The following is a 22,004-nucleotide window of genomic DNA, read 5'->3' on the forward strand; positions in this document are numbered from 1 at the left end:
ATATAATATAATATAAAATAATATAATATGATATGATGTAATATAATAATAATATAATATAATATAATATAAAATAATATAATATGATATGATGTAATATAATAATAATATAATATAATATAAAATAATATAATATGATATGATGTAATATAATAATAATAATATAATATAATATAATATGATGCAATATAATATAATATAATATAAAATAATATAATATGATATGATGTAATATAATAATAATATAATATAATATAATATAAAATAATATAATATGATATGATGTAATATAATAATAATAAAATATAATATAATATAAAATAATATAATATGATATGATGTAATATAATAATAATATAATATAATATAATATAAAATAATATAATATGATATGATGTAATATAATAATAATATAATATAATATAAAATAATATAATATGATATGATGTAATATAATAATAATATAATATAATATAATATAAAATAATATAATATGATATGATGTAATATAAAACAATATAATATAAAATAATATAATATGATATGATAGAATAGAATAGAATAGAGTAGAATAGAATAATAATATGATATAATAATATAATAGAATAGAACAGAATAGAATAGAATATCATCTGATAGGATTAAATTCTGACAGAAGGCTCAAATATTCACCAGATGGCGCACTAACATAATTTCCTAAATCGCCAGAGACATAAGACTCGAGATAAGTTTCATACGGTTTTATTTGGAAAAATCCTTTTTTATTTGATCTATAAGAATTCAAGCTCTGGCAGTGTTACTCTCACAGCAAACTGTCATGAGCTCATATCTTTCATCATGAAACAATCATGCCATTCAGCCCAAAAAGAAAAGGACATGGAATGAATATGGCAAATAATAGTATTAATAGTATAATTGCGCTGGTCTAAACTCACTTCCGTCCATATTGTGATATTTATCGGGATTTTATTTGCATTTACGAGTTAACGTTCTCCTACCGACCAATCCAATTCATCTGCACCTCGAGGGGCGGGGAACTAATAAATATTAATTTATAAACGAAACCTGTAACCAATGAAAACCGGATACTGTAGGATATGCTAATGAGCTGTTGACAGCTGTGAGAGTGGAGACCAGCAGCAGCTCGTGAGGAGAAGAGCCGTGAACTCCGCGTCTCCTAAACTAACAGGATATTATCATGGATAACACGTTTACTTTACTCTTAAGAAGTACTGTCTATGACGTCTAGAGTTAAGAGTGTGGACATTCTTCTTCATTCGGTGCGTGTGCGTTAAAGGAGCCGTTAATAATGTTCCGTTTGTTGTCGCTGGCGGCGGCGGAGCGCAGCAGACAGAAGCAGCGGCTCGAGCTCACTGTGGCGGGAATCTGTGAGCTCGAGATGCTCAAGCAGCGGCACGAGACTCTGATCATGAGCGCGCTCACGCTGCACGCGCCCGAACCAGAACCCGAATCACACGGTCCGATCCGAACCGCCCAGGACGACTCGAACCCGGTGAGAGAGTTACTACAAAATGCCTTTATTGGTTAGACGCACTTAAACAGCTTGATAATGTGCTAATTGATCAATTACAAGTACATCGTGAAGGATATTAATTACTTTATATTAAAATGAAAAAACGATTATCAATGACATAATAGTTAGTTATAATAATTCATATTTACTTACATTTAACTTGATAAAACACATAAAATGAAGTAGGTCTTTAATAAATGGTAAATAGTTTTATTTGAATAGGTTAGTTATACTGTATAAATGATTAAGTGTTTGTTGTACATCTGTGCTGAAAAGCACCTCATGAATATGTTTCATTGTGATTAATATCCAACTTATTTATTTACATTATAGATATGTGTACACAGAAACATTTAGTACAGAGATAAACAGCTTTAAGGTGATAATAGAAGGAAAATAATAAACAATCAAAATGTATATAACATATTGAGAGATGTTTGAAAACAGGTCAAAGTTCAATCTAAAAATGTAAGTGTCATTCAAGCTTTATGCAATATGATATACGCAATTCATCAGTGTATGTGTGTGTGTGTGTGTGTGAGAGAGAGAGTGTGTGTGGCTGTGTGTGTGTGTCTGTGTGTGAGAGTGAGTGTGTGTGAGTCTGTGTGAGTGTGTGTGTGTGTGTGTGAGTGTGTGTGAGAGTGAGTGTGTGTGTGTCTGTGTGAGTGTGTGTGTGTCTGTGAGAGTGAGTGTGTGTGTCTGTGTGAGTGTGTGTGTGTCTGTGAGAGTGAGTGTGTGTGTCTGTGTGAGTGTGTCTGTGTGTGAGAGTGAGTGTGTGTGTGTCTGTGTGAGTGTGTCTGTGTGTGAGAGTGAGTGTGTGTGTGTCTGTGTATGTGTGTCTGTGTGTGAGAGTGAGTGAGTGTGTGTGTGTAGTGTGAATATGTGTGTTTGTGTGTGTGTATCTATGTGAGTGTGTGTGTGAATGTGTGTGTGTATATGTGTGAGTGTGTGTGTAGGTGTGTGTGTGTGTGTATATGTGTGTATGTGAGTGTGTGTGTGTGGTTGTGAGTGTGTGTCTGTGTGTGTGTGTGTGTGTGTGTGAATATGTGTTTCTGTGTGTGTGAATATGTGTGTTTGTGTGAGTGTGTGTGTGTATCTATGTGAGTGTGTGTGTGTGTGTGTATATATGTGAGTGTGTGTGTGTGTAGGTGTGTGTGTGTATATATATGTGTGTGTATATGTGTGTATGTGAATGTGTGTGTGTATGTGAGTGTGTGTGTGTGTGTGGTTGTGAATGTGTGTGAGTGTGTGTGTATCTGTGTGAGTGTGAATGTGTGTGGGTGTATGTGTATATGAATGTGTGTGTGTGGTTGTGAATGTGTGTGTGTGTGTGGTTGTGAATGTGTGTGTATCTGTGTTTGAGTGTGTGTGTGTGTATCTGTGTTTGTATCTGTGTGAGTGTGTATGTGTGTGTGTGTGTGTGTATCTGTGTTTGTATGTGAGTGTGTGTGTGTGTGAGTGTGTGTATCTGTGTTTGTGTTTGTATGTGTGTGTGTGTGTGTGTGTCTGTGTATTATCCTGAAGATAATGTCACTATGAAAAAATCTTAATAGTCCTAAATGTAGGCTTAATTTTCTTTATGCAAAATATAATTAAATATTTTTATTGTAACGATTTGGGGTTAAATACAGCATATTATCTACAGTAATTATAATTATCTTTATATAAAAACAATAGAAGTCTGTGGTATGACCTCATTCAGCTTAATAAGTGTGTGTGTGTGTACAGTGCTGTATGTCAGAGACAGATTGAGTGTGTCAGTTCGATGGCAGTTTGCGTTGTGTAAACACAAGTGTGTGTGTGTGTGTGTGTGTAGTGATGGTGGTCTCTCAGTGGGGGGTGCAGCCGAGGGCTCTGATTGGTCGGTTCTTCATACTGCTGTAATTAACAGGCTCGTCTTTCTCCTCCTGCAGCCCAACAGTACCAGTAAGCCGGTGAAATAATAATTGCACTCTTTAAACAGTGTGTGAATAATTGATAAGAACAAAAGGTTAAATTGCAGAGAGTGTTGCTGACGCTCTGGTTGTTATCGTCCTTTTAATACGAGCCACATTTTAATGTGTTTGACTCTAAATTAGTCTTTTACCTGTTGAGACTCATTTAGACACATTCAAGAACATTTGTACTGTAGAAAAAAATCATAATTTAATTATCAGTATTTATTTCACAGCTTTCTGGAGTACATTATTGTGATTGATCAATTGCTGCATTTTGCAGTCCTATATCCAGTCGGGATGACCAGAATTAATTTACTGCTTTGGGTTTCACTATCCTTAAAGCTGAAGTATGTCATTTCTGCTCCACTAGTGACACCGAATGGCTGCCCATCACCTGCTGTTGTTTAAACTGTCAGATAGTCCCGGGTCTTCTTATAGTGCCACAGAGACACAGTGTTTACAGTTTTCAAGAAAATATCCCCATAAATGGCTTACTTAAAGATGTCTCTGCATATTAAGCTAAATAGAAGACACTGAAAAAGTTACATTCTTCAACTTTAAATGTTTTTGTCTCAGATTACTCAAGCAAACTGTGTTTTACCTCAGTGTTCAGTGCAACATTGTTTGTGACCAATGATTTAATGTGTTTTTAGAACTGCACGATTTGGACAAAAAGTCATAATTGCTGTTATTTAGAAAAATCTTGCGATTGCGATTTGAACTGCAGTATTTTTTTTAATTAAATCACAGCCCTTTGTGGTCATATAGAAATTTCAATTTTATTTAGAATAATTGTGCAGCCCTAGTTTTAATTATTATTAAACTAGCACTTATTTGGGGCCTGGGTTCGAATCCAGGGTGTGCTGAGTGACTTCAGCAAAGTCTCCTAAGCAACCAAATTGGCCCGGTTGCTAGGGAGGGTAGAGTCACATGGGGTAACCTCCTCGTGGTCGTGATTAGGGGTTCTCGCTCTCAATGGGGCATGTGGTAAGTTGTGTGTGGATCGTGGAGAGTAGCATGAGCCTCCACATGCTGTGAGTCTCCGCGGTGTCATGCACAACGAGTCACGTGATAAGATGCACGGATTGACGGTCTCAGAAGCGGAGGCAACTGAGACTTGTCCTCCGCCACCCGCATTGAAACGAGTAACCACACCACCACGAGGACCTACTAAGTAGTGGGAATTGGGCATTCCAAATTGGGAGAAAAGGGGATAAAATAAATAAAATAAAAAATAGCACTTATTACAATAAAACTCTTTTGTGATTGTGTACATTAACTACACGTCATAAACATCCAGACAGTAAAAGTCAGGTGTTCATTCAGTAACCACTCTGACAGATTCAAACTAATAACTCGTATGTTCATGAGTCTTTTGACTTAAAGAATCAGTTCATAAGAGTCATACATGAATCGGACTACACTGGCAGCGCTGTATATTTGTTCTTGTGTGCAGCCAGTGTACACAATGCAATAGAAAGACAACACCACATTAACTGCCATTGACTGCCATTTGGAGATTCATTCATAAATAGGTTTTTTAAATTCTAAAACATGTAACAAGTTTCCTTGTTGTGACTGGGTTATGGTTTGGATTTAGGTTAGTCTGTAGTCATTATAATTAGCTTTATAAAAAAACAAAAAACAATAGAAGTCTATGGCATGCCTTCATATACGGTGGCAAGAAAAAGTATGTGAATTACCAGCATTTATGTACACATTTTTCTTAAAATCTGGTTTGATTTTGAACACAATTTGTTTTAACTTATAACACACAAATTATTGTATTGTTCTTGTACATACTGAATACATCATTCAAACATTCACAGTGTAAGTTGGAAAAAAATATGTGTGAACCCCTAGGCTAATGACGTCAACAAAAGCTAATTAGAGTCAAGAGTTGGCAAACCTGGCATCCAGATAATTGAAATGAGATTGGAGGTGTGGCTTAGAGCTACTTTGACTTATAAAAAGCACTCAAACATTTAGAGTATTCACAAGAAGCATCTGCTGACGTGGACCATGCCTTGCAAAAAAAGAGATCTCATAAGACCTACTATCAAGAATTGTTGCTTTGCATAAAGCTGGAAAGGGTTACAAAGTTATCTGGAAGAGCTTAGATATTCATCTGTCCACAGTTAGACAAACAGTCTATAAATGGAGATGATTTAATACTATAGGTACTCTCTCTAGAAGTGGCCGTCCAGTCAAGATGACTCAAAGGGCACACCGCAGAATGCTCAATGAGGTAAAAAAGATCCTTAGAGTGACAGATAAAGACTTGAAGGAATCACTGGAACTGGTGAACATCTCTGTTCATGAGTCTACTATATGGAAAACATTAAACAGGCATGGAGCCCAGACCTTAACCCAATAGAGATGCTGTGGAATGACCTCAAGAGAGCCGTTCACACCAGACATCCTCAGAATATGTCTGAGCTGAAGCAGTTCTGTAAGAAGTCCAAAATTCCTTCTGAACGTTGTGCAGGTCTAATCCGCAGCTATCAGAAATGCTTGGTTGAGGTTATTGCTGCCAAAGGAGGATTGACCAGTTATTAAATCCAAGGGTTCACTTACTTTTTCCACAGCACTGTGAATGTTTAATGGGATGTGTTCCATAAAGACATGAAAGATTATAATTGTTTGTATGTTGTTAGCTTAAGCACATTGTGTTTGTCTATACTTGTGACTAGGGCTGAAACGAATAGTCGACGTTATCGACAACGTCGACGATAAAACATTTAGTAGTCTTTTGATCTTAATGTAACATAAGATCATATGAAACTCTAATGATTGCACACAAGAGCTAGTGCCTAACTGAGGAGAGGAAGAAAACACATTTCACAGTCCAGAAGCACTCTAAACTTTCCAAACAGCTTCAGGTGATGTAGATCACAAAATACTAAATAAGTAAATACAGAAGCACTCTCGTTGTGGAATAAGCAGAGCTGGAGCTGACGCTCAGCTTAAGCAAAACTTGCGTGTTGAGCGTTTTTAAAGGAAACACCCCAGCGTTACATCTTTAATGCAGTTCTATTTAATGCATTATAGCTTTATTAAAGTTAAAATAATAAGGAAACGGTCATTTCTCTGTGCGGTCAGCGTCTCTTCTATGAGTCACGTGAAGTGTCCCGATCTAAGGGGGAGAGATTGAAACTGCACCGGCTGATGCACACTCTGTCACGGGACGCTCATCCCTCGAGCGCACACGCTTAATGCAGCTAGATTATAACGAGATGACTCGAGACATATTGAATCATAATATATGTGTCACTGTGTGTTTATTATCATGAAGAAAACTGTCAATATGCAGCTTTATTTATAAGAGAGAATTTGTTTGAGTTAAAGATGGACTGAAGTGAACAGAAAGGTGAGAGAGGGTCGTCTTCACCCCATTATACACCGCAACAAAATATATTTTTGGTTTGTTTTTGTTTTGGCTTGTTTTCCAATATAAATATCTAAAACTCCTTTAAAACAACGTACATTTACTTTAGCAGCTATACTGCAGAAGAGAAAAAACTGTTATCTGAGAATGTTGAATATAATATTAAAAATACTAATATTTTAAAATATCTAAAAATCCTTTAAAAAAGATGCATTGACCTGAGAAGCAGCATATAAGATATTTAAACTTGCTTTTAGAGAACAGATCTTGAATATAAGTGTATTGTGTCTTTACTGCACTCGCAGAAGTATAACCAAGTGAAAAAATACACTAATATACAAAATACACTTATATTTAAGATCTATTCTCTTAAAGTCTAAATATCTTATATGATAATGCTCAAGTAAATGTTTTTTGTTTTAAGGATTTTTAGACCATTTAAAATGGAAAACAAGACAAAAACACTTGATGACAATAGATATTTTTTGCAGTGAATTTTTTACTGAATTAAACTGAATAAAAAAACACATTTCCTTTAATTCAGTGAATGTCATTTAGAGGTATTTTTAAAAGATGATTTTGTCCTCTTTATTGTTATTAAGCATGTTTAATACAACCTTTTAATTCGGGGCACAAGCTGAATAATCGATTAAGAACTAATGATTAATCGTTGCAATAATCGCCCGAATAGTCGAATAATCGTTCTAATAATCGTTAGATTAGTCGATTATCAAAATAATCATTAGTTGCAGCCCTGCTTGTGACTTTGATGAAGATGAGATCACATTTTATGACCAGCTAATTCCAAAGGGTTCACATACTTTTTTGGGCACTGTAGATAGCTATGTAACTGTGTGTCTGTGTGTACTTGGGATTTTTCTTATATAAGTTGCATGACGGATTGTTCCAGCATTCATCAGAAACAATCTCTATTCTGTCTAACAATGCCACTTTCACTCGGCCCATGAATAACAATAATATAATGACAGTTTTGTTGTAATAATTTTATTGTAAACTCCAGACGTTCAGTGTTAACTCTATCTGAGTTCACGTGTTCACAGATGCTCTGCAGAGAAATAAACAAGAAATAAACTTTCTGGATCACTTTGTTTTTGTGCTGACAGACCATTAATGTGAAGTGTAATTCACTAAGAAAAGCTTCTTTTTACTTCCTTTACTCAATAATTCAAAGCTCGTCTAGTCTCTTTACAGGATGATTTTCACTTGCACTGCACATAATTTACTCAATCCAAATAAGTCTTGTCATTCCTCATTGTGCCCTGTTGCCTCATTCAGTCCCCTGGAAATACTTAATGTGTTTGAATCAGACCTGATTTTTTAGGAATCTTATCCAGATGATGTTTGTGTATGTGTGTCTGCATTTGTGTTTTACTAATGTGGTAAAACACTTTCATTTTACACTGTAAATTCATGTGTGTGCAGAGTCATAAGTTTTATTCTGTCAAATTCAACTTTCTGTGACTGTCCTGAGGAGAGTAGGATGCTGTTCTGTTATTGTTGTATCATCTTTTTCTGATTGACACTAATAAGCGAAGCTGTGTCTCGTTTTGAAGGCTGCGTGCTAGGTAGGATGCGTCCTTTGAAGGCTGCTGTATGCCGAGCGTCCTCCTTTAAACAAGTCTCATTTAAACGAGACGGCCTTCGTAGGACAAACGGAAGGTAACACGGTTGCTATGACAGCACGCCACTCTTTAACAAGTGCGAGCGCTTCGAGTGAGAAGGGAACAAAGTTCCTCTGGAAGGGAATGTATGAGGTACATTTTAGGAGAGTTATAATGATGTAAAGAAAATAGATTTTACAGGTGTACTTTTAGTCTAATACTTTATTTTAATTATATATTAATATAATTATACATATTATATACTCTGCACCCATCTACTGAGGTACTTCAACTCGGGAATTAACATTCCTTGCGTTTGAACATCATATTTATGAGCAAATTGGCGTCATTTTTTTTTTTTAGACATTTCCGTTGAAGCAAAGAATTGTGGGTTGTGAGTGCCCACGAAGGATACACCTCATGCATCCTCCGAATTCCCATGAAAGAAGGTCGCATTCGAAGGCTGCATCCGAAGTGTCCTACTCGCTTTTATGAAACGAGACAGCCTCGATGACGTTTGCGGCCGACTAACGCAACCTCTGGAGGACGCATCCTTCCAAACAAGACACACCTCGAACTGTGCTCGCAAAAAACAGATCTCAGAAGACCAAGAATTGTTGCTTTGCATAAAGCTGGAAAGGGTTACAAAGTTATCTGGAAGAGATTAGATATTCATCTGTCCACAGTTAGACAAATTGTCTATAAATGGAGATGATTTAGTACTATAGGTACTCTCACTAGAAGTGGCCGTCCAGTCAAGATGACTCAAAGGGCACACCGCAGAATGCTCAATGAGGTAAAAAAGAACACTAGAGTGACAGATAAAGACTTGAAGGAATCATTGGGTAACATTTCTGTTCATGAGTCTACTTTACAGAAAACAGTGTTTAACACAGGATTTTGTGAGACTGTGGTGGTTTGACCTCTGACTCTCTAGGGGGTCTGGGGGCATGCTCCCCCGTAAGAAACTTTTGTACATTTCATTTGTAGTATGTAACATGTATGTCTTTACAAGCACGTTGATGTCTGTGTTTGCAGGACACCTCATGGAGTCTGATGAACATTCTACAGCATCAAGTTGGAGAATTGAGGATGGATTCTGAAAGCTGCTCAGTGGAGCCCCCTACTGACGGGGCAGACAATCCATCCAGCTCGGGTACGGCCTGACGAACAAATTAAACCTGCAATCTAGATTCCTGAACCACACAGCTACTTAATCGACAGCATTAATATCGTTCCGGCGATAAAGTGATTTTTTTCATTGGTTATCCAGGTGTTACGAGTCACCTTTCTCGGCTTTCATATTATTCTCACATAATAACAGGGCTACATGATTAAGACAAAAATCTTAATTGTCGATTGTTCCTTTGATATTGTAATTGCGATTAATTTATTTAATTTTAGTGTATCAACTGCAAGCCGTATTCTTGATGTCGACAACACATCCAAAACAAGCTGAGAACTGTCCTCTTAAATTATCATTAAATCAACACTAGTTGCCTAAATGGTCAACTTCACATTTCGCTCTCTTAGTAGCATAAAAAACAAATTTTGAATAAATTATACACAGAAGCGAGCAACAGACTTGTCTGTGATTGGTTACAATGCTCATTCGCTGCAAAAACATACGCTATTAAATAGAGTACGCAACGTGGACTGCTATACTTCACAATTAGCTAATTGTGAAAGCAGTAATTTTAATCTCGATTATATGTTCGATTAATTGTGCAGCCCTTCATAATAACATAATTTCAACTCAAATCATTATTTCATGTCCATTTTTACTTTATTTGGTAGGTAGCTGTGAAATAATGTCATGATCACTCTGTCAAGGATTAATTTTACATGAATGACAAAGAAATAAAATAATTATGACATTTTCAGGGTTACATTATTTTTCAGAAGTGTGATTCTCTTACTAGGTTTCCACCTCATATAAATATGCATACACAGTAGGTACTCAACCAGAATGAGCCTTATTCATACCTGCAAACTAGTCGCTTTTCGGCGAAATTCACCGTTTTGAATCCAATAGGTCGTTTATTGATTCGCGCGTTTCTCTGAAGGGCGACGGGCAACAAGCTCTAAACCAGTGGTATGGTATCCTTACTGTTGTATGGTACAAAACTGATTTTCTAACTATTTGTCTCTTTTTATACTCCACAGAATTCGTCGATACAGAACATGACATTAACATGTTGTAAAATGGCCACAATTTTTGGCTATTAGTAACGCATGAACTTGCTTTATGATGTCTGAATATATCTTATGTTCTTTACTGTCAGTTGTTGATAAAAAAGACACATTAATATCAATCTCAAATAGCACAGAACCGGCAAAGAAACAGTGCAGCGACTCTTTTGTCTATGGCTTCTCGTTTCTAAAACTGTCCCTTTCCTTTGCATCTTAATAGAAAAGTTCATTTCTGACACTAGTCTAAATAGCCTGTTTTAAAAATGCTTTAGCCAATAGTTACATTAATGCTATACATACTCAATAAAATAATAAAAGTTCTTTTTCAACTGTACTGAGTTTGCAGGTATGCTTGATATCGCGAGGACTTAACGCGGCGGTAAAACTTGAAATTCTCACACGTGAGACTCGTTCACAAAATCACCGCCAAGAGGCCCAAAGGGACACTTTTGGAACCATCGTTTAGTGTAAAGAAAGTGAGTTATTATGATTAACATGTATCTGAAGGTGTGTGTGTTTGTATATGAGTGTGTGTGTGTGTGTGTGTTTGTGTGTGTGTTTGTGTGTGTGTAAGTGTGTGTGTGTGTTTGTATATGAGTGTGTGTGTGTGTTTGTGAGTGTTTGTGTGTGTGTGTGTGAGTGTGTGTGTGTGTTTGTATATGAGTGTGTGTGTGTGTGTGTTTGTGAGTGTTTGTGTGTGTGTGTGTGTGTGTTTGTGTGTAAGTGTGTGTGAGTGTATGTGTGTGTGAGTGTTTGTGTGTGTTTGTATATGAGTGTGTGTGTGTTTGTGAGTGTTTGTGTGTGTGTAAGTGTGTGTGTGTGTTTGTATATGAGTGTGTGTGTGTGTTTGTGAGTGTTTGTGTGTGTGTGTGTGAGTGTGTGTGTGTGTTTGTATATGAGTGTGTGTGTGTGTGTGTTTGTGAGTGTTTGTGTGTGTGTGTGTGTGTGTGTGTTTGTGTGTAAGTGTGTGTGAGTGTATGTGTGTGTGAGTGTTTGTGTGTGTTTGTATATGAGTGTGTGTGTGTGTGTTTGTATATGAGTGTGCGTGTGAGTGTTTGTGTGTGTTTGTATATGAGTGTGTGTGTGTGTGTGTTTGTGAGTGTGTGTGTGTGTTTGTGTGTAAGTGTGTGTGAGTGTATGTGTGTGTGAGTGTTTGTGTGTGTTTGTATATGAGTGTGTGTGTGTGTTTGGATATGAGTGTGTGTGTGAGTGTTTGTGTGTGTTTGTATATGAATGTGTGTGTGTGCGTGTATGTGTGTGAGTGTTTGTGTGTGTGTGTGTGTGTAAGTGTGTGTGTGTGTGTGTGTATCTGTGTGTGTATGTGTGTTTGTGTGTAAGTGTGTGTGTATCTGTTTGTGTGTGTGTGAGTGTGTGTGTGTGTGTGTGTTTGTATATGAGTGTGTGTGTGTGTTTGTGAGTGTTTGTGTGTGTGTGTGTGTGTGTGTTTGTGTGTAAGTGTGTGTGAGTGTATGTGTGTGTGAGTGTTTGTGTGTGTTTGTATATGAGTGTGTGTGTGTGTGTTTGTATATGAGTGTGCGTGTGAGTGTTTGTGTGTGTTTGTATATGAGTGTGTGTGTGTGTGTGTGTTTGTGAGTGTGTGTGTGTGTTTGTGTGTAAGTGTGTGTGAGTGTATGTGTGTGTGAGTGTTTGTGTGTGTTTGTATATGAGTGTGTGTGTGTGTTTGGATATGAGTGTGTGTGTGAGTGTTTGTGTGTGTTTGTATATGAATGTGTGTGTGTGCGTGTATGTGTGTGAGTGTTTGTGTGTGTGTGTGTGTGTGTGTAAGTGTGTGTGTGTGTGTGTGTATGTGTGTTTGTGTGTAAGTGTGTGTGTATCTGTTTGTGTGTGTGTGAGTTTGTGTGTGTGTGTGTGTGTTTGTGTGAGTGTGTGTTGTGTGTGTGTGTGTGTGTGGGCAGGTTTAAGTGGTTTACGAGGACTTTTTTGTATGTTATAAACTAGTAATTACAAGGGTATTATGCTATAAATGTGGTTTATGAGGACATTTCTAGTGTCCCCATAATTCAAATTGCTTAAAAAACATACTAAACAATGTTTTATTGAAAATGTAAAAATGCAGACATTTTTTTGTGAGGGTTAGGTTTAGGGGTAGGGTTAGGGTTAGGGGATAGAATCTATAGTTCATACAGTATAAAAATCATTATGTCTATGGAGAGTCCTCATAATGATAGCTGCACCAACATATGTGTTTGTGTGTGTGAGTGTGTGTGTGTGTGTGTGTGTGTGTGTGTGTTGTGTGTGTGTGTGTGTGTGTGTGTTTAGGGGTAGGGTTAGGGTTAGGGGATAGAATCTATAGTTCATACAGTATAAAAATCATTATGTCTATGGAGAGTCCTCATAATGATAGCTGCACCAACATGTGTGTGTGTGAGTGTGTGTGAGTGAGTGAGTGAGTGCGTGCGTGCGTGCGTGCGTGCGTGCGTGCGTGCGTGTGTGTGTGTATGTATACCATCTTCCCTGCTGGAAAGACCAACTGAGTCCAGCATGAATTTCTGTGCTGCTCCAGACAGGTTTAGATGCTTGACCAGCCTGATCGCGCCATTGAAGCTGGTTGAGCTTGCTGGTTAAATGGATAGTTCACCCAAAAAGGACAATTCTGTCATTATTTACTCAGCCTTGTGTTGTTCGAAACCCGTATGACTTTCTTTCTTCTGTGGAAAACAAAAGGAGATGTTTAGCAGAATGACAGCCTCAGTCACCATTCACTTGCATAGTATGGAAAAAAAAATGCAATGAAAGTGAATGACTAATGTCTCATTTTGTGTTCCACAGAAGAAAGAAAGTCATACTGGTTCAGAACAACATGAGGACAAAATGTTAAAATAAAATTAGAATGGAAAACGATCTTTAAGATAGTTAAAGATATGTTTTGAGTTCAACATAAGTGACATCATCTGTGACATACCTACTCTAAGCAAAACTTAGCTGGTTGAAGTTGCTAGTTAAAAGTCCACACCAGTATGGTAAAAAAGTGGTATCCCATAATGGGAACACAAAATATTATATGCTGCTCTTCTTAAAGGAATATTCCGGCTTCAATACAAGTTAAGCTCAATCGGCAGCATTTGTGACATAATGTTGATTACCACAAAAAATATTTATTTCAACTCGCAAAAAAATCACAGTTATAGTAAATAATGGAAGTGAATAGGGCCTGTTCAAAAACATTGAAATACACACAAGCTAAGACACATTATACATGTTAACATGATTTTAGTGTGATAAAATTGCTTACCTTATTTGTGTAAAGTTCAGTATATCCAATATTACAACTTTGTTGTCATGATGGTGTAACGCCAGTGTGACAGATCACTAAATCTCTTATGATGGAGGAAGCGGGGTATGGCATGTCAGCTCCAAATTAACTTTATTTTACAATAAGCAGTGGTTTTGCTTTTCATCACAATATACAGGAATGCACACAAAGACACTGCTGCGTGCATCTCTCTCTCCCCTCCCAGCTCTCACTGCAAACACAAAACAGCTTTTAGAGGTAATTTCCCACAGGTGTCAATCCTTACCCTTCTTCCTCTCTCGGCCTCGCTCTCCACAGCTGTCGCTCAGCCACATCCCGATCACCACATATCCCCATTGCCCGACTCATGCTGGGGAGCCATCCGGCCTGTCACTTACTCCCCCCACCTCATTTCTAGAGAGGAAATCCGCCACAGCCACCTGCGCTCCTGGCCTGTGGACCACGTTGAACTTAAAAGGCTGGAGAGCTAGATACCAATGGGTGATCCACACATTGGTATCCTTCATGAGGTGGAGCCACTGGAGTGTGGCGTGGTCTGAACAGAGGGTGAAAGCACGCCCCAACAGATAGTATCGGAGGGTGAGGACCGCCCACTTGATGGCCAAACACTCCTTCTCTTTCATGCTGTACCTAGTCTCCCTCAGTGAAAGTTTGCGACTAATGTACAGAACGGGGCGCTCCTCCCCCTCCACCGTCTGGGACTGTACCACTCCCAACCCCCTGTTCGATGCATCTGTCTGCAATAAAAAAAGTGAAAGAGAAGTCAGAAGAGTGCAAGAGCGGCCCGCCGCAAAGTGCAGCTTTCACCAACTTTTTAATCAGATCAGTCAGTGGCCTGGTGACGATGGAGTAATTAGGCATGAACCTACGATAATAGCCAGCCAGCCCCAGGAACTGTCTCACCTCCTTTTGGTCTTAGGTCTCGGGCAGTCTACAATCACTGCTGTTTTATCATATTTGGGGCCACATCTGCCCGTGACCCAAGTGGAAGCCCAGATACCGTACTTCCAGTTGTGCACTTCAGTGGGTTTGCCATGAGTCCCGCACGTCTCAACAACCTCAGGACAGCCCTCAGATGCTGAAGGTGCCGCTGCCAGTCATTACTGTAAATAATGATATCATCCAGATAGGCAGCGGCATAAGCAGCATGCGGTCTGAGTATTCTGTCCATGAGCTGCTGGAATGTAGCTGGGGCCCCGAACAAACCGAACGGAAGCATCAAGAATTGGTGTAATCCAAACGGTGTGAAAAATACCATCTTTTCCCAGGACATGGGAGTTAAGGGGATCTGCCAATATCCCTTTGTTAAATCCAGTGTCGAATAAAAGGGAGCCGTGCCTCACCGATCGAGCAGTTCATCAATCCAAGGCACTGGGTGCACATCAAATTTAGACACCGCATTGACTTTTCTATAATCCACACAGAACCGGACCAAGCCATCGCTCATCGGAACCAGCACCACCGGGCTGGCCCAGTCACTGTGGGATTCTTCTATTACCCCCATATCCAGCATGGCTTTTCATTCTTCCTGAGCCACTGTTTTTTTGTGTTCGGGTAATCGGTAGGGACGACTGCATACCAATACCCCTGGGGTCGTTTCGATATGGTGTTCTATGGGATTGAGGCAAGAACATGTCGGAAAATTCTCTTTGCAACCTGGCAATCTCCGTAACTTTTGACGGATAGAGGTGGACTCCGCAAGTGACTGGGGTGACTCGATTGGTGGTTTTTAAGTTCACCAACGGTCCAAGCTCCTCCCTCTCCGGAACCACCATTGCTAAAGTCACAGGGACTTCCTCCCTCCATGGTTTTAGGAGATTAAGGTAGTAAATCTGACAGGAATGCACACATAGGCACTGCTGTGTGTGTCTCTCTCTCTCCTAAGGTGGTTTGGATTGCCCCTTTATCCTTCCCAGCTCTCACTGCAAACACAAACAGCTGTTAGAGATAATTTCCCACAGGTGTCAATCCTTACTGTTCTTCCTCTCTCGGCCTCGCTCTCCACAGACGTCGCTCGGCCACGCCCCCATCACCGCAACCAGTAAACAATGTAATCTGGTAAACGCGGTAACGCTGGTAAATTCCTAATTTTATCACACTTAAATCATGTCAGCACACATATTGTTTATGTCTTGTGGCTATACTTTTAAAGTTTACAGATTGGTCCCATTCACTTCCATTGTAAGTGTCTCACTGTAACCCACATTTTTTGCAGTTAAATAAACAAGGGATGAGTTGAAATGATTTACTGTGGTAATCAACATTTTGCCACAAAATGCTGCTGATTGAGCTTAACTTGTACTGACCCTGAAACATGCCTTTAACAGGGTTTGCGATGTATGTTATAACTGTATGTTGAAGCTATTCTCATGATTAGAAAGCATCTAAATGTCATTTTGGCTCTATTTCTAGATGATATGATTGTTGGCAATCGTGAGGTGGTCCAGAATGGTTGTGTTCGCACAATGGTTCCTCGTTCTCTCTCTGCACCATACCCTCCACTCGAGGGCATCGGTGAATACGAGTTGTGGCCATGTCAGCCCATTGAGGGCATAGAAGAGGAACCGACGGCAGAGGATTATAGACAGGCACGGCGCGTGGAAACGTACATCATAGGATTGATCCAAAGGCGCTCACTTCCTCTCAGACCCAATAAGCCACGCACCAGTCTTGGACCTGAGAGCAGAGGTGTGGTCAGGCAGAGCAGTCTGTGTCATAAAGACCCTCCCTACAGCCCAGAACACCACAAGACCTCGCCCAGTCCAGAGAGACGCGCGTGGGCCTGCCACAGCCTGGACGAGGAGCAGCATTCTGTCCGGTATTCCAGGTCTGTGCTGGCTGGGATTCGCTCCACCTCTCTGGATTTTCCTTGTGGCGCTCTGGACCCCATCAGCAGCGAAGCGGAATCTGCACAAAATTTCCACAGCTACCATCACGTACACTCGCCGCCTTCTGACGAGCTGGTAAACGCCCAGTATATCCCTGCACAGCCCTGTCGCGCTCAAGCTAGAGCAGCAACGCACCGGACGCACGTCGCCCCTAAAGCCACTCGTGGGGCATACTCACCTGAGAGGGCACTTACTAAGCACAGAGTCGCGCTGAAGAAGTGTCGCTTCACAGAGGAGAAAATCACGGCAAAGAAACCAGGCCGCAAAGCCTGCCGTGCCCAATCGGAAAACAGCCTGCTGGGACAGCGAGGAGTCACAGAACGCAAATATAACACAGTCGAGCGGGATGCAGAGCGTAACGCACAGCCCAAAACACACCGAGCACAAGGTGGCTCGGGTCACCGGCGCTGGCGCTCCACATTGGAGTTGAGTCAAGATGAGGCGGAGCCACCGCCTGAACAACCAATCAGACGCTCCCGTAAACCTCGTCCCGCCCCACCTCCCTGCCTCTCACAGCACCATCCTCAGCCTCACGTCCGCGGCGAGTACCCGCCACGTGCCGCACTCTGTCTGCCGGTGGAGGATTATGCGCACCCCGTCCCGGGCGAATCCGAGTCCAGTCTGAGCGAGGCAGAGTCGCCCGGGTCGATCTCGCTGTCCAGTGACACAGATGAGAGCGGTGGATTAGTGTGGCCACAGCAGCTCCCACCACAGCTGGCCCCACCCTCGACACCCAACCTGCCCGAAAGCACGCTGCAGCCCAAAGCTTTCGTCAAGATCAAAGCCTCGCACGCGCTCAAGAAGAAGATTCTGAGATTCCGAACGGGGTCACTTAAAGTCATGACCACCGTTTGAGTGACAGGGTTTAAAGAGACAAACAAACATAAACAATGAGGATGGGTAAAAGTACTTAGTGCGATCGTGATGCAATCATGAAAACACATTAATTACATTACTTTCAGTCCAGGGCAAAGACAAAACGCGACACTGAGACCGAATTCACCCCTAGTATTAAGATGCGTTTCAGCTGATCCAATCACAAGTAGACAGACCTATATACTAGGACTGGGTATTGACTTCTCAGTTTGATTTAATTCCAAATCACAAGCATTCGATTTGTCTCCGATTTTATAAGATTCTTATTCATTCGGCTACACTGCAAAAAATATATATTTTTTAACTGTATTTTTTGTCTTGTTTTCCTGTAAAAATATCTAAGCATTCTTAAACAAGATACATTTACTTGTCATAAAATGACAAGACATTTTAGGCCCTATTTTAAGAGCGCTAAGTCATAAGTCATACACGCAAAGTCAATGGGCATGGCAAGGAAGTTTTGGTATTTTCGTGTAAGCATGCGATAAAGTCTAGGCACAAATGGGTTTGGCAAAATTACGTGCACAATGCACTAATGGGCTGGGTGAAGTGTAATTTAATTCGGAGGTTCTTCTCCGGCACCATCTGTGTCATATTATATAGTCCATTTCCTGTCAAGCACCAGCGAAGACAGCACATTCATAAGAAGTTGGTCGTGTAAATGGACTGTATGCAGTGAACTTTTTGTGCATTAACTGCGTCCTTGTTGAATGTCAGGCATATTTCTATGACAGTGACACTCCTTTTCAATGCATGAAAAATGTGGTTCACGTCAGGATATGGATTTACGCTCCATTAAATCATAGAGAATGTAAGTATTATTAATTATTTACATCTGCGGACACACAAATCATGGCTAGCATTAACAGTGATTGTATCAGACGCACTTCAGCTATTTTAAAATTGTAAAAAATGTAATTCTTTTATTGAAACACGAAAAAATGTAACCAAAATTATTTCTAAATTCAAATGACACTTTATACAAAATAAAAATATAATAAAAAATAACGAAGTGGTCAAAAAAATCATAACAAATCCAAACATTTTACCCTCTCCAACTTTCATCAGCCTCTTCTGCACTGACTTAAAAATCACTCTATGACAACAGGTGGAAAAATACCAATACAAATACATTTGTAAATATAAACATAGCTGAAAAATAAACCATGACCTAAATCTCATGAATATTTGTTTCATAAAACGTCTACAATAGTGATCATTACAGACATAATTTAATGCTCCAAAGTATTTTCAGAGTTTGGACATGAAGTTTATCACCATCTGCTGGTGGAATCTCCAAACTGAAAATGCAGGAACTGAGTTTAGACTTTGCGCTGAAAACAGAGTTGCTTTTGAAACGTCTTAGCACAATGAACTATTTCTCAGGATATTAGCAAATTGCACTTTGTGCAACTTCATTAACATACAATACATCCACAGTTTGCGCACATACACCCAGAGATAACGCAAACACTCCCACCAATGCCCACTTGCGCTTTGCGCTGGCAGAAAATCAATTAATTTTTTGCTGTTTTAAGGATTTTTAGATATTTTTACTTGGAAAAAAAGACAAAAATACTCCAAAAAAAAAAAAAAAAATTGTTTTGTTTTTTGCAGTGTATATTTCAGTAACTGTATAATGTCTGTTTTGCTTACATACAAAATAAATTCTCTCCTGTAAATTATACAGGGAACTTTCTAACCTGGTACATTATGAAAATATGAATAAAAATAATTAACAACAGAGCCCAAATATGCAGTTCAGTTGATATTTATTAAACACATATAATAAAAAACACAACTGAAAGTAAACTTTAAAGCAAAAAATAGATCTCTGGATTTTTGGAATCAATATTGGGATTGTTCAAATGAAGATTGCGATTATCTAAAAATCTATATTTTTACCCAGCTCTACTAAATACAGGTGTAAATATGATCTAAAACATTTTAAAATTTGTCATCTTCAACCGCATTCAGCGGTCAGAAACGCATGTGACCGCATCACGTGTCATGATGTGTCCCGGACAACATTGAAGCACCGCCCACTCACCTGTCAATCAAACACTGCTCTAAAGCAAGAGTATTAAACTTTCCCGTTTGCATCCAGTTGAGCTCTAAACTCATACTGATCAGACACGCTCTCAACATCACGGTCAGTAGCGCTGTGTGTATGATGATGTCACACCTGTAAATGTCTGTATTTATGAATGTAATCTGTAAATAAAGACCTGGGACCACGTCTGCAAACCGCTTGAGATGAGATCAGCTTCTGTCTGGAGAGATTTGTAGAGTTTCAAATGTGTCTTTCTGTAAAAGCTCAAACTCTGAAATTTTACAAATGCACTGAGGCACATAATCTTTCTCCATTCTTTTTTATTTATTTATTATTTTTATTTTTGTAAAGATTTTGCAACTCACAAAATGTCATGCTCAAACGCTGGACAAAGTTAATGATACAATTAAAGGGACAGTTAATGGTAAATAACATTGGAGACAAAACACAAAGGAATATTTCATCCAAAACTGAATTTTTTTTACTCGCCCTCATTTAATTCGAAACCTGTTTGACTTTCTTTCTGTGCAACACAAAAGGAGATGTTTAGCAGAATATTTGCAAAAATGCATTTTAAGTCAAGATATTTTTATTTGTATAGTGCTTTTCACAACATACATCATATCAAAGCAGCTTTACAGAAAATAATGCTTTAACCCTTTAAGCTTGGATGGGCCCGCGAGAAAAATAAATAATCATTAAAATATTAGTGACGACAATCTTGACCAACACAAAATAGGTATCGTTTGAAAGTTTAGAAGCTCTACTTTCCAATGCATGTCGACATTATGACCAAAACTGAACAAGTGCTTTGAAATTTGCAGACAAATCAGAAGTGTTACATTTTGCTAATTTATTAAAAAAAAAAATTAACGGTACATATTATTGTAATCCGTAAAAACATCAAACTGATCAAATAGTCATGTGTCATATGTTGTTGGAAATCTCTCAAAGAGTAAAATACAACCAGTATATTTGTTTTACTCACAGACAAAAATATAGTGAGTAATAGATATTATTATATGTCTTTGACAATTATGTTGGTGTTGCTTATATGTTGCTTTTTCGCTTATAACTTCACATAATATAAACGGAATATATAATTTCAAATCATTACTTAGAGGAGGTGATTATCTTTCAAACGAGTCCACACACAAGATAATCAGATGCATAGGTCATTAGATAATCCACATGAAGCACAATGTTACATATGACCACCAGGAGATGGCGCCAAATACATGACACAGACTCAATGATGACTCAAATGACACAGAATGAAACTCATTCTGTGAAATCTCATTACTAAAATCATGTCTGTATGCTATGCAAACCTTTAGTCATTGTTGTGTTTGCATGTGTAATTAGTTCTTATGTACCATTATTATGTTTTATTTGTTTGGAAAGGTTTTTGGACACTGATAAATTATTTTTGTAATGCTATAACTTTTGATTGCTTTGTCGAATCAACACAAATTTTTTCTCAGATACAGTTGACATGATTGGAAACAAAACAAAAGTTTTTCGAAACCACCCTATTTACACCCTGAGATATATAATGTCAGATAAGAAAAAAAGTAAATGTTTGGCGGTGGCTCCGCCTCTTTTTTTTTTTTTTTTTTTGATTTTTCAGCATTTACTTAGGCTGAGATTCTCAGAATGTATCATAATCTATATCATTAAAATGTTTTGGAAAATTGTCTTTACAATGATACCAAACACTTGACCCTCCTTGTTTTTGTTTTTTTGTAGAGTTTTGTTAAGCCTTTAATTTTGGGTATGCCACTGAAACAGGAAATCTTTAAAAACACCTTCAGATCTTAAAGGATTAACAGAAAAAGAAGCTGTAATATAATGAGTCATAATAGTGCAGTTGACTATATGTCCTCTGAATTCATATGACAGCTTATGTGCAAATGAGACATGACAGCTGTGGCGTATAATGAATTACAATTTAAATAGTCAATGGAAATAGTCTCTTCCTCACACAAAGTTATCGTGACTTCAGAAGACTTGGAATATTACACACGAGCCAAATAGATGACTTTTATGGTATTTGTTTCCCTCTGCCCGCTTTATTGAAAAAGAGCATCGTGAACATTCTGTCTAAAATCTCCCTTTTGTGTTCCACAGAAGAAAGAAAGACATACAGGTTTGGAACAATATGAGGGTGAGTAAATGATGACCGAATTTTCATTTGGATCTCTTTAAGGCATGTTTATAGAGATTTCTAAATAAAGTG

The 22,004-nt window shown here is 38.6% G+C and overlaps 1 protein-coding gene across 1 annotated transcript; it reads left to right on the forward strand.

Annotated features, from left to right (window-relative positions):
* The first annotated feature begins 1,142 nt into the window (after nt 1-1,142).
* On the forward strand, nt 1,143-20,883 carry LOC127433819 (dapper homolog 3-like). Its single transcript, XM_051686065.1, has 3 exons — nt 1,143-1,513; nt 9,520-9,637; nt 16,361-20,883. The coding sequence occupies exons 1-3, from the start codon at nt 1,310-1,312 to the stop codon at nt 17,689-17,691; spliced, it is 1,653 nt and encodes a 550-aa protein (XP_051542025.1). The 5' UTR covers nt 1,143-1,309; the 3' UTR covers nt 17,692-20,883.
* The last annotated feature ends 1,121 nt before the right edge of the window (nt 20,884-22,004 follow it).

Source organism: Myxocyprinus asiaticus, chromosome 43 (genome assembly GCF_019703515.2).
Source record: "Myxocyprinus asiaticus isolate MX2 ecotype Aquarium Trade chromosome 43, UBuf_Myxa_2, whole genome shotgun sequence".
Lineage (NCBI taxonomy): Eukaryota > Metazoa > Chordata > Actinopteri > Cypriniformes > Catostomidae > Myxocyprinus > Myxocyprinus asiaticus.